Here is a 13,675-nt window from a genome sequence, read left to right as displayed (position 1 = left end):
AGTTTTTGAATTAGAAATAATAATCCCAAAATTTCTCATTCATAATTCATAGTAATTTCAAGTTGTAAATTAAAGTTTAACATAAAATATTTTTTCCACAGCAAAATATATTTTTAGTTGTGAATGATAGCTTAAACCTAAAGTAACTTTAATTGTAAATGGTGTCCAAAAACTCCCATGCACAATAAAGGAATATTTGAATTGTGAATGATAATCTAACTATTCTCATTCGCAATTCACAACTAAAAGTATTTCAGGTTGTAATTGACAACCAATCCCTCATGTCAACCAGAGTATTTTGAATTGTGAATAATATTCAAAATATTGTCATTCACAACCAAGAATATTTCGACTTGTGAATAATTATTTAGAAACTGACATTCTCTTCTAAAAATAATTCCGAGCTGTTACTAATAGTCTAAAAATTATAATTCACAATAAAAATATTCTGAGTACTGAATGATAGCTCACAATAGAAAAAGTAATTATTGAGAATTATGTCTACAATTTTTGGTTCATAATTAACACTTGTAGTGGTTGTGAATAGTAGCCTAAAATAGCATATTCACAACTAAAAGTAATCTTAAATTTGAGTTGTGGTGCAAAATACTAAACAAGTTAATATTTCAAAGTTTCATATAAATAAATACTCTTAAAATTTACTATCTTAAGTTAGACATTTTAAAAATCCACTAATATAAAAATATTACTTCCTCAAAATATCTAACTTTGACTCAATATAAATTTTAAAAAATGTATAAAAGGTGGGCAAATAAAATTAATGGAACACTAGTTTAATATGAAAAATCCTTTGACATTTTAAGCTGTACCAAGTTCATTGTCTTCTGTTGGCTTAAAGTTGCTTCAAACAGTTGATTAATTGTCATCAACGATTGGTGTAGTGTACACATTCATTGCCCAGGAGCAAATACGCTGGCAATGTAGTAGGGGCATATCATGAAACTGATGCAGGGCAGTAAGTTTCCATCTACAGAATCACTTTAATACATACCTATCTCTTTCCCAACCTTAGGAGTAAAGCTTCTTTTCTTGCTTCTATGGTCAAGTGCCTGCTGGATGCCTACAGAGGACGCCGCAAAGTTGACAACAGAGATGATTTCAGGAACAAGAGGGTGGAGTTGGCAGGTGAGCTTCTTGAACGAGAACTTGCTGTGCATATCAAACATGCGAAGAGGCGAGAGATCTCTACAAGGATAGAGAGGTGCAGTCCATCGACCACTACCTGGATGCCTCGATCATCACTAATGGTCGCCTTTTCAACTGGAGCATGGGTGCACCCTTATAAGAGAATGGAAAGGCTGTCTGGTGTAGTTGCTAATCTGAGGCGAACAAATTCTTTGCAGGCAGCGTGTGATATGAGAAGAACTCGGCAGCAGGTCTCATACACAGGCAGGGTTGGTGATGCTAGATACCCGTAAGTTTTCATGATTTGTTTTATTTCATTATAAGGAGCTTCGTATCAGCATTGTATATTTTGGGTAAGGAAATAAGTATCTAATGATTGTCAAACTGAATATCTTGAAGTGTATAAAGTTGGGACATAGAGAATATATGTTACAAAAGTAATAGTAATATTTTAAAGAGCTGAAGACTTGAAGGAGATTCTCCCTCCTTCAGCAGAAAAGAGGAAGAAAATCGAAGGTCGAATTTGATGCTTTTGATACATATTTGCGGGCTTTAAATTATTAATCCATGTCAGTACATAATTCTAGTGTTTTAGCGGAAATCTATCTAAATTAATAAAATAAAGGATGATCTTGCAAGAGTGTTCATCTTTTTTTGTTAAATAGAGACTTTATATTACAGGATCTCAACATTTTTGGATATTTTATTTAATTTTATAATTTTGGTTAACAAATACGTATATGAATTTTTATTTCTTCTTTTGAAATTTGGCGTATTCCAAATTTTATGGTCATAACTCGATTCTTCAGAAAGTTTGATAGATCAACTTAAAATTAATATCCAACATCAATTAAGCATAAGAATAAGCAAGAAATTTTCTAAGCATGTTATATAAATATGACCTTTTATTGCTACTTTCCATCGTAGTATTCAATTGAACAACAAGAGCTAGCTAGATCACTATACCTTTTAAAATGCTACAACTGTACCTAAAATTCCAACTCAAAAATTAATTAAAAAAACACCTACAATTAGCAATCTCCTGTGGTTAAGAAAATCAATGAACATCCTTCAAAAAGTACTAATTATTACTATGTCAAGAAAGAACCCTTAGAAATCAGCATGCTTTAACTATGCAAATAAATGTTGCCTGAGATTTATTATCTGAGACTTCCATCACCAGCAGGACGATGACCTTCTCCGTAGCTGGTATGTCGATCCAGCAACTGTATTTCCTCCGATGACATTGCTAACGAACCGGACAAATAGTTCTGAGGGACACGACCTCTGTGCAAAACGAAGATAATGTTACTAGCATAGCAATAAATTTCTAGCATTGCAGGAGGTAGCTTGACAGAGAGCTCATACCCTCTTCCCTTTCTCTTATTGTCGATGCAGTTGGACAAACGAGAGGTTTCATATCTTGAAATCTGGCCTAATGTTGAGATGTATTCATGAAATGCACTACCCTTAGCAGCTAGGTACGACCTTGAAGGGACTGCAGTCTGAAGTATATCGTCAAGGGCTAAGTCTGATTCACTGCTTCTCAAAACAAGATAAGTTTGGAATTAGTTGCATCGTGGGATATAGGTAGCACAAGCAAAAAGGGATCAAGGTGTATCTTATGCTAACAAATAGCCTGGTTAATTACTTTTATTGCGCCTTCTAAAGAGGAAAAACAACAGTGTAAGTGAATGAGATTGGGCATCAAGTGAGTTAATCTCACACCTTTTTAGAATATAGGAGCATCCCGTCGTTTCTGTACTAGATCTATTGGCCTTTCTCCTGTTCTGACTAGCCAATTTGCCTAATGCAACTGAGTTTGCTGAGGACGACAACATCTCTGAGGCCAAATCCAAATTGTTTTGGCATCCCATTGTTGACTGTAACGAAGTAATTTCTTTAGCGTAGTAGCACATTCCATGCTGAGCTAGAATTGATGACATCTCCAATTGATTATCATCATAATTATACGAATGTGTTTTTTCACTAGGAATCATCAATGGCGACAAAGAATCCTGTGGCAGACAAACCTATATTTCATTATGCACATCTGAATGGCAAGAACAAGGTGCATCAAAATGGACAGTGTACTTACACATAATATCGTAAGGCAGTCTTTAAGTAATAAATCAGCCTCTGAGATCAAATTACTCATTCCATGTGAAAATTTCAAAACTTGACAAGCAGATCTCTCTTCTGCAGTGACGTACTTTTTGAAATCCTCAGACTGATTATGAAGGCTTTTCCATGTTTCTTTCATGATGTCAATTTTCTGATCAGCTACTGCACAGTCTAGGGATTTCATTGTCCACATGATATCCACTCGACTACATTCATCCAAAAGTTGAAACTCTCTAGGAACATCTGGCTCAGATTTTGAAAGAGAATCCCCAACCTCTTCTTGACATCCAGAAGCTGTAACAGCAACAAAATCGCTTCCTACCATTTCAAGGTCACTCGGGAATATATGCAAAGATTTAGCCAGCTGAGAACCAGCAGCAGTTTTGAGGTCGGGCATTGAATCTTGGTTTTGGAATGCCCAATTTGATTCTGCTTCTTTGGAAAAATTACAATAAGTTACAGTTGTGGAAAATAACTCTGTTTCCTGGATAATCTCAGTCTCATGGACAAAAGTCGATTCTGGAACAATTGACATGTCATGTAATCTGCTTGCATCCTCCACAAGGGAATTATCAACAATTTGTGGAAGCCGAGAACAACTTTCTTCCAAATTGTCAACTTTGAATTGGAAGGCTGGCTCAGCTGGGGTGTGATGTATTTCAGTGGATAAACAATGAAAAGTGTTTTTCATCTCATGTAATTCACCAGTAGAAGCGAGAGGAATGTTTCCACATGCAAATTCATCTTCAGAATCTGAGGAAAGAACTGTATTAACCCTTTTCCGGCTATTTTTCTGAGTCGATGCGACTGGAGAGCAACAGATATCCAAAAGCTCTGGATCAACCTCAAATGGTGTACATTCTGCTTCATCAAGTGACTGAAAGCTTAACATCTTTTCCTTCTTCACCTCAATAGGGTCTTGTTCATTTTCTTGCATACTTATATCATCAGCGCTATAATAGTTTACCTCATCAACCTTAATTTCACCCATGACACTTTCGGTTTCCTTTATCAAAGCCAAAGACTTGACAATCTCTACCTCCACCAGCTCCGAGAGCCGTGAAGGACAAGCCCAAAGTATTATTTTTGGTAAAATGTGATGTCCAGCATCAAGGTCAAACGGAACTGGCCAATATGTCGTTGGCTGTTCATTCCCTGGATAAAAAAACAAGTTTAGTGAGGCCGTTTGACAATCCAAGTTCACTCTGCATGTGGTTACTTGATTCCTTTGTTTTTTTCAGACTAATATTGCAAAGAAGAAACAAGTTGATGAAGCTTGCCTGTCCTAAGAGTTTGACCCTGACACCAGAACTGGAGTAGCAGTATAGTTCTGCGGATGTCTCCTCGACAATGATCGACAAATCTTTGAAGCAAATATGGATGAATTTCAGCTTTTTCTGCAGCACAAATCTAAAATGGCAGCACAATGCTGTAAAAATGAGAGATAACCAAAACAGGATTTTATAATAAAATCACCGGCAATTCATACCATATTGGCAAGTCCAAGTAGCTCCTCAACTGATGGGAGAGAAAATTTTAACTCCAACTTGTCCAAACTTTTCGGGAGGGCAGGTTTGCCACCTAATAATTGATGAACAGATGTTAGTCAGCTTGAGGCGAGAAAAGGAAAATTACTAATACAAGGTCTTACTATTGCTTGTCAATATCATAGGCCTTTTGGCAGTCACTGCAAGTTGCTGTATAGTAGATATAAAGCCATGATCTTCAGAAATCGAAGCATCCACATCTTCAAAAAGAATCAAGGTTTTAACTTCATTCTGACAATTAGTAGGTCTCTTATTGACTGATTTCTTAGGTGATGAATATACATCCCCCAACTCCTCATCTGGTAAGTGTATCAGTTCAATTACTTCATCATTGGAGCATTGCATATCGGTGTCAACGGCCTTGAAGAACTTTGATAAGGATTTTTTTCCCGTACTTGTTCCATTTTCTACTGTGCTGAAACAAAACAAGTATTCTACTTATATTAATCCAGTCATAAAAACAAATGAACTTCCAGAAAGCCTATAACATCCATTTCAACGAGTCAAATCAGAAATATAAATTCATGTCCTTGATTATGCTCAAGCAATAATTTCTATTTTGGGCATGCAACTTCTAAATATGCATTTGGAAGGCCTTGATTAGCCAACTTGGATGGTGATGGAAGTCGAAGCACAAAGAAGACACGGAAGAAACCTGTTTAGATTTTCTTAACTTGTGTATCCATTCATGTAAGTCAGTACAGCCTGTAAGAACTGCGTAATGACATAGGTGGGTGCAACTAAAGAAACATTGGACCATATTTATACTTAATCTATAATTAATCATTTTCCTGACATTGTTTTAACCCCGTGATGAAGGGATCCTCAGCTCATCCGGAAGCACATAAAAACTGAAAGACTATTAACTACTCAAGTGATACCGAGTTACCAACTTTAGTAATATAGTGATATCCTACCAAACAAAATAATTAAGACCTTCAACTTCGATCCTTTTTACCTTTTCTGCCTTTGTGCTTAGCTTCTGAAAGGCAATGTTGTATAAACAGCCTTCCTAAGTCCTAACAGAGTAACTATTTTCCATATCAATTGGATTCTAGTTTTTCACTTTTTCTTGTCACATCATGTTATGCTTACAAAGAAATTCATTCACTCAGTTGCAGAAAAATGTGGTATCTCAAAGCTTGGCATTATAAGAAATCTAAAATTGATTTTCGGACAAACCGTTGGAGCCAATGAGATTCAACAGCCTCCCCGAACTTTTGCTTCACTAGTGCTTCACTACGCCAGTCTGATGCATTGATCTAGGGAGAAAGGTAAACAAAACAGATATATCATGAACCAGACAAGGTCTTAACAAGCATCCAATTATAATTGAAACTTTTAAGCTTAACACATACATAAGCATAAAAACATATACAGAATTTCATGACATAAAGTCCTATTGTTCTAGAGGTTAGTGGGTAACCTCAGGTGCCTAATCACATTCAATACTTGATTGTCTAGTAAATCTAGTGATTAGTATACGTGTCAGTTAGCTTGGGTTTTAAAGTACATAATAAACTCATGAACAATCATGGAACAAAACAATGAACACTACACCATAATTTATAAATATTGGCTAAAGGCATGTAAACAATGAAACAACGGGAGGCAATCTCTGAAACGATGTTATAAGCTTGCAGTTAAATGTTTTTTATTCATTGAGTGTGCCCACACTAAAACAAAGTAAAAACTGGTGGAACAGAATTAACAAAGTTCAACTAATAAGCATCCCCCTTCAGAAGTTAGTACACAAATAAGCACATATTGTTAACCAAAAAACCACACATTGTCTACCAACAATTTTTTAAAAACCGGCACAAGTCCAACATGCTTTACTTTTGGGGGATGGAAGGTGTATGATTTTCACATGACATAAAACTTAGCTATTTTACTCTCCAATAAGCAGTACCTCAATAATCTGAAATCCTTGATCTCTGGCACAAGCATAGATGGCAGCAGATTTCCCACTCTGCAAGACAAAGCAAGCAATGTAGATCAACAAGGGCATTTTTATTTTTTTCTTTTAAGACTTGTGGTGAACTTATGCATTAGTTATTCAATAACTGGAAGAAACCAAGACTGAAAGGATAACATTTTATGTGACAGTATGATGGATGGGATTTAAAACTGACTTTGTATGACATCTCCATCAAGGTAATCACATTTCGGAAAGGAAGGCTATCTTTAACTAAGTTAGTCATCAATTTTGTTTAATAACCCTAGTGGCAGCACTATACCAACTTAAGAGAGGGAAAATGGAAGAAATAGAATGAAGCATGAATTCTTCCAAAGTAAGGGTGCCAACCGAGAACTGACAATGAGTGGGCAAAGTACAAGCTACTCAGACTGGTTTGGAGACTAATTCAAAGCTCAGCTCAAAGTTATTGTTTGAATTGAAGCTTTTTCAAGTATCACTGGGGATAGAAATTGAGCCCAGCAGTACCTGGCTCACAAGGATCCCAAAGCTCACGAATTGTCCTCAAAATGTTTTAGGTTTTTACTTATAGTATGTCCTAACTCCTCCTAACTACAAGAAACAACAAAGTAATAAGTATAATTTAAATTATTTACTACAGGTTTATACTACTCATAATAAATGATTGAATCAAAGTTGAGTTCATCCCGTTTTCAAGCAGATCAAGATCAAACACGTAACATTAAGCTTGATCAAGGGTACTCAATCTCAAGGTTAGTGTTTCAGATTCAAGTTCAAACATGTACACGCAACATATCAACTACGTTCAATAATAACCCTAACTCAAAGCAGATATAAGAACTAAAATTTTGTAAACAGAAAAGCTAAATTTAAATACTGTATACCCCAACAGGTCCAGTAACTAAAAGAACATTCTTCAAGCTTTCTTCACCATCGTCATCAGTTTGCTGATAATCAAAATCATCATCTTTTGGAGTAGAATTAACTTCGTCAGTGCAACCCCTAATGATCAGAGAACCCCTTGTGTGCCAAAGATGAAGCCATTCGCGTAAAAAGTTCACCGATTCGGGATTACCACAAATCTGGCAAGAAAACCATGTTTACGACTTTTTACTAGAAAATATGAGTTCAAAAGATGGATTATGACATAGAGATAAAGAGATAGACAACTTAAGCAGTATGCTTTTGCTTCAAATTGCATAGAATGTTGACGTGAGATATTTCAGAAAGTCACTTTTATTTATAATGAATTTATCTTAATATGTAATTAACTGTGAAAATATAAAATTAAATATACAACAGATTAGGAATCAGACTGGATTTTTTGTGAGATCATGTGTCGGATACTAACCTGCTTGGCATTCAGAGGCTGGTACTTGTCCGTCCATAGGCAATTCTCAGGCTGGTTGTGACTAGTATGATAATGAGACATGATCCTGGTTTGTAACAAAACAAAAAATAATTCACAATCATTTCTGCCATGTTAAAGCAGTCTTAACTCCTATGGGTGTTCAGGTGTCTAAAGAGGGTGGCACAATGCAAACATTTGCTAAAAGTTTTGAAACTATTTTTTCAAATGAAATTAAAAATAAGGTTTTCTAACAAATTTTCCTCCTCAGATACTTTCTATAATACATTCCATAAGACATAACAACAAATTAAACATATTACCTTTCCTGGAGAAGTTTCTCCTCAAGCTGGCGATCCAAGTTCCCACCTAAGTGAATCTTGCTGGCAAAACCATTACTTTCCTGTTTATGATCCTGAAAATATTGTAATCATTCTCTTGACACGGCATACGAAAATATTTGGCAAAAGAGAAAGGGGTTCCACGATTTGAGAAGAGAACATATTCTTAGTACATCAAGTTCATCATTTAGATCACACTGCTAAACCACAAGTTAACATAGCTACTAAATATTACCTGCAATACGGATTCAATACATCCAGCAGGCAAATCCTCTGTACATTTTGGCATCAAGTTTAAATCCTGATCTACAATAGAAACCTGTTCTTGTGGTACAGAACACTGATGAGGGTTTTGGTGTAATGATGTTGGGGCGAACAGTGGGACATTCATAGAGTTATCAAAATTTAAGGAAGCCATGGATCCTTCATAAAGTGGTGCGCTTCCGCATTGCAGCTCACTGGTTGCATTTCTTTCAGAAAATATCCAATGTCCCCAATTGAAAGTTGAATGATAGTCCTGAGTGCAGATTTAAATTTTACACAAGAAATCACCTCTTAAAACATTTGCATGTGTAGCAGAACTGCTGAAGAACATCCTCTGTCCTAGTTGTAAAAAACAAATAGAGAACATACCTGAACATTCTCAAATACATGGATAGGGTTGAAAGCAACACCTTTTTCCTTTCTCCCAATAGAGGACCAATTGCTTTCTGGATCAGCCAACGATTGACTTGTTTTCCCCCCTTTCCTTGACATAAAAAAGGGATGAATTTGTCGTCCAGAAAACATGCGTGTGTTTTCCTACAAACATGAGAATTTCTGAAAACAACTCTAGTAGTATAATAATGAAATGTAATAATCCTTCAAACTTTGGTTAAATATAAACATTCTATACCAAATCAAACACAAAAACACACATCTGGGAGGGAGTATTAAGCTAATATACCTCTGCCGTCAATTTTGCCTCCAATCTCAGATCAGGAAGCGTTTGCAAAGGCTGTTTATCTGGTGGAAGATCAAATTGGATGTGATCAAATTGTAATTCTCTTTTGCCACTTTTCATCTTCTTGCTGGGCGTTGAACTCCTCCTTTCCTTCCTTGGGGTTGATTTACCCCGCTGCTTCTGCTTTTGAGGAGTAGTCGTACAATCTAAGGATAATTTTATAGATGATAGCAAGTTAGTAAAATAGTATAGTCTTCTTCTTACTATGTTAAATATCTCATAGATAAGCCACCACCAGCAGAAGGAACAATGGAAGAGCACAACTGTGTATGAATGAAATAAAACCCGTTCAACTTTCTGAACTTGGCATGGAAATAGCATACTTGCAACAGAGCTCGGAACTGAACAGATATCACCCTTTTCTTCAGGGGAGTCTGCAGATACCAGCTGGTTTTGCTGCCTTTTCAGCTGACGCTGCTCAGAGACCTTCAGAAAGAAACTCGACTCTGCAAACAAATGAAAGAAGACTATGGCATGAGTACATAATTGATCCTTAACCGTACCTTTCTATGACAAGACTCACTAGCTAAGCAAGGAGTAGCTTTCTCTACTCCTAATCCTATTTAAGACAAAGTATCATGAGAATTGCAGCTAAGTGTGGACTTACTGAGAACAACTGGGGGATCACCAACATTAACTTGCGTTGTTGGAGTTTCTTTGCCTTTTTCTATCTCCTGAATAGTTAAGAGAAGTCCACAAATACACACATTTGGTGAAACATAAACATTCTTCTATACCAAATTAAACAGAAAAAGCACAGACTTCTGGGAGAGGGCTATCAGATTATTATACCTCTGCTGTCAATTTTGCCTCCAATCTTTGATCAGGGAGTTTTTGCATAGGCTGTTCATCGGATGGAAGATCAAATTGGATGTGATCAAATTGTAATTCTCTTTTGCCCCTTTTCATCTTCTTGCTGGCAATTGAACTCTTTTCCTTCCTCGGGGTTGATTTACATTGCTGCTTCTTCTTTTGAGGAGTAGTCCTACCATCTAAGGATAATTTTATCGATGATAGTAAGTTAGTAAATAGTATAGACTTCTAAATGATGTCAAATATCTTGGAGATAAGCCACCAGCAGCATCTCAACGAGATGGAATATGGAAGAGAACAACTGTGACACAACATAACAGCTATGTATGAATCAGAGCTCGTTCAACTTTCAGAAATCGCATGGTAATAACATACTTGCAACAAAGCTGGGGACTGAACAGATATCACCATTTTCTTCAGGGGAGTCTGTGGATACAAGCTGGTTTTGCTGCCTTTTAAGCTGACGCTGCTCAGAGACTTTCACAAAAAAAATCGACTCTGCAAAAAAATGTAAGCATGACAATGGAATAAGTACTCCATTGATCCTCAACTGTAACTTTCTATGACATAGCTCACTGGCTAAGCAAGGAATATCATTCTCTACTCCTCATCCTATTTAAGACATAGTATCAGGAGAATTTCGGCTGGGTATGGACTTACTAGGAATAACTGGGGAGTCACTGGCATTAACTTGTTTTGTGGGAGTTTCTTTTCCATTTTCTATCTCCTGAAAAGTCAAGAAGACACAAAAAAAAAAGTGCATTCATAAGATAGATAATCAATATAAATTATAAATTAAGGTTTCTTTGCATTTATTGCAATTTAATTCAAAATGTTTAATTTTATCAATTTCATCCACTTACTATTAAGATTTGTTTAAATCAATGTTTAATAAAGAATGTGATAACTAACTAACGAAATTAGTCCACCTGAACAGCTGAATTTGAAAATCAATTTATGAAATACTTTGGATTGATTTCAAAAAATGACAAATTTGCTGCACTTTTTGGCAATATATTGATTTTATTTTGAATTTTCCGTTCCAGTTAACATTAAGTGCTAACTTTGGAACTAATAAATAGATAAACAAATATTTACTCAAGCCTGAGTTTTTTATAATCAGAATGGAGTAATATCACAAAATGCAGATCTGCCCATCAACTGCTAAGAGGACCAACACCCCTACTTCCCCTCAAAATTAAAACCAGCAGCTAGATCACCCAACCTAACTTACCATATCAACTGGTGCTGCCATAGCAGCATATAAAATTCCTAACTAATGAAGAGACCATTTTTTGTATAAATACTTACATACTATTCCCTATGTCCCATGCTACTCGCACTTTAAGTGTAATAAGGGAATACTTAATAAGGGAACACTTAATTAACTCTAATATCTAAATTAAATACCCTAATTCTTACTTAAAATAGAAATAGTGTAAGTAGTTTGGGACGGGGTGAAAAAGCATAATGCGAGTAGCATGGGACAGAGGTAGTAGATTTTGGGACAATATCAGTCTGAATCCTTAGAATGCATGCTTGTGACTTTTAGGTTAAAACTACAATGTCACCATAGAGTTACTGTTTAGCATTTTCCTAGTACCTCTAGTGAATTAATTCATAACCACATTCATGCATCCATGCTCCAACTTATATCCTTGTTTAGATTATCTTTTGTTCAAACTCAGCATACTCCATTTTATTTTGGTCCCTTTGGAAGTTCTGTGTTTGTCATATACATGGATCCAACATTTCCCAATGTTGGATCACAAACATTGGGAAAAGGTGCACTAGAAACCTTATCTAATAAGAAGATTCATTCGATAAATGATCTAGCTAGATTAAGAGAAAACATTCCAAACCAAAACATGAATACATCTAGACTGATTAGCAAAGTCATCCACAACTACTTTCTTTCATAGGACCTCACTTCAGACAAAAATAATAGCTGAGCTGAATGTTTATAAAGTATTAAACCCTATCAAATTCGGAAAATATTCTTCTTCCCACACATATACCGTAATTTGAGCACCCAATTTTATACGCTACCTCCTGTCAAAACATTTATACGCATATATTGTAATCAAAGTACTAAACTCAAAGGAAATTCTCCTCTAAACAAAATTCTCCCTTTTCATCACCAGCAAATATCATAAATAGGACAATGCATAATGTGATCGATACAATCTACAAAGGTACCTTCTTCGCATTAGCTCGGGGCGTCTTTTTCAGCTTAGAATTTCCCTTCCTTTTAGTTCCCCTCCGTTTTTTGTTACTTCCACACCACTCCTCATCCTCCTCTTCTACCACCGCATCTTCTCTGTCCGAGACGCAGTTTTCACTGGCATTAATTGCAGGCTCCTTGTGAGGAAACAGCGTCGCTTGAACCAATCGTCGCTTCGTGCCCTTCCCCTCCATAGCTGAATTAGGGCTCAAAATTTGGAGAATCGGAATTGACCAAGAGTTCTGCTGTAATGAATTTGTATTGTGGAACTGGGTAGAAAAGGTAAATATCGGTTTTTATCGAGGCAGAAAAGTAAAAGCAAATATGTATTTCCCGATAATTGTTCCCGCGCGGAATTTGCCTTCTCTTTTCCCTCCAGTTTTATATTTCCCGCGCCTTATCGTGCAATGGGCCGGACGGGCTGTAGCCCAATAGTATATATAACTCGAATTCAACATTTTTTTTTAACCACAGTGTACCGAATTCGGCGGAATCCGACTAATCCTGCTCGACCGAGCTTGCAGATTAAGGTCGAATTCAACATTTTAATATGGTATCACTACTACTACTATTTATTTTATTACTACTATAATTTTTTTACTTATATTATTAAAACTGAAATGAATATGACAAAATCATACTCCATATGATGTAACTAAAGTATTATTTTGAAAAAAAAACGTTATTTTATGTTGGAAGTTAATTAAAACAACGATGATTTGTCTTGCACAATGTGATTTTGGTGTCTTGACAATTTTAATTTTGACCATCACAAAGCGGTTGGAAAAAATTGAAAACTTATAATTTTATTTTAAATTTTCAAAATTTATGGGACTAACATTGAAATTTATGATTTAAATAACAATTATTCTTTTTAAAATTAATAAATTACCGAAAAAATCATGAAATTTAATCAAAATATGGTTTGCACTACTTTGAAGAACATTAGGAAAGACCATAAAGTTTAAATTTATCTGCAACTATACATCATCGAATGTTTGTGTGATTATATATATTTGATATGACAGTCGGAAAATTATATGTGGATGTCATCGTCAATGAGTTAGATTATGTCATCATTTCTAAAGAAAGACATTGTTGTCTATATCAACAATGTCATGCATACAATCAAAAAATTTCATTGTGGAATAATTGCAACCAAATATTATGATTTTTTTAGATGATTTTTA

The 13,675-nt window shown here is 35.5% G+C and overlaps 1 protein-coding gene across 3 annotated transcripts; it reads right to left on the bottom strand.

The window, feature by feature from the left end:
- Window positions 1-2,033: 2,033 nt before the first annotated feature.
- LOC121780184 lies at window positions 2,034-12,740 on the bottom strand. 3 transcript variants are annotated; one of them, XM_042177701.1, is made up of 21 exons: window positions 12,461-12,740; window positions 10,922-10,988; window positions 10,637-10,759; window positions 10,241-10,440; window positions 10,056-10,122; window positions 9,772-9,894; window positions 9,392-9,594; window positions 9,079-9,246; window positions 8,681-8,962; window positions 8,428-8,519; window positions 8,108-8,192; window positions 7,641-7,838; window positions 6,730-6,789; window positions 6,000-6,079; window positions 4,922-5,232; window positions 4,760-4,851; window positions 4,551-4,680; window positions 3,245-4,425; window positions 2,875-3,164; window positions 2,515-2,688; window positions 2,034-2,433 (listed from the first exon to the last, which is right to left on the bottom strand). In XM_042177701.1, exons 1-21 carry the CDS (start codon window positions 12,677-12,679, stop codon window positions 2,307-2,309), a joined length of 4,272 nt encoding a protein of 1,423 aa, XP_042033635.1. In that variant the 5' UTR covers window positions 12,680-12,740; the 3' UTR covers window positions 2,034-2,306. The 3 variants fall into 3 exon arrangements, with proteins under 3 accessions (XP_042033635.1, XP_042033637.1, XP_042033636.1); XM_042177703.1 differs by having other exon boundaries at window positions 8,428-8,507; XM_042177702.1 differs by having other exon boundaries at window positions 2,515-2,685; window positions 12,461-12,739.
- Between the last annotated feature and the right edge of the window lie 935 nt (window positions 12,741-13,675).

Source organism: Salvia splendens, chromosome 19, assembly GCF_004379255.2.
Source record: "Salvia splendens isolate huo1 chromosome 19, SspV2, whole genome shotgun sequence".
NCBI lineage: Eukaryota > Viridiplantae > Streptophyta > Magnoliopsida > Lamiales > Lamiaceae > Salvia > Salvia splendens.
This window is presented reverse-complemented; position numbering and strand designations above follow the sequence as displayed.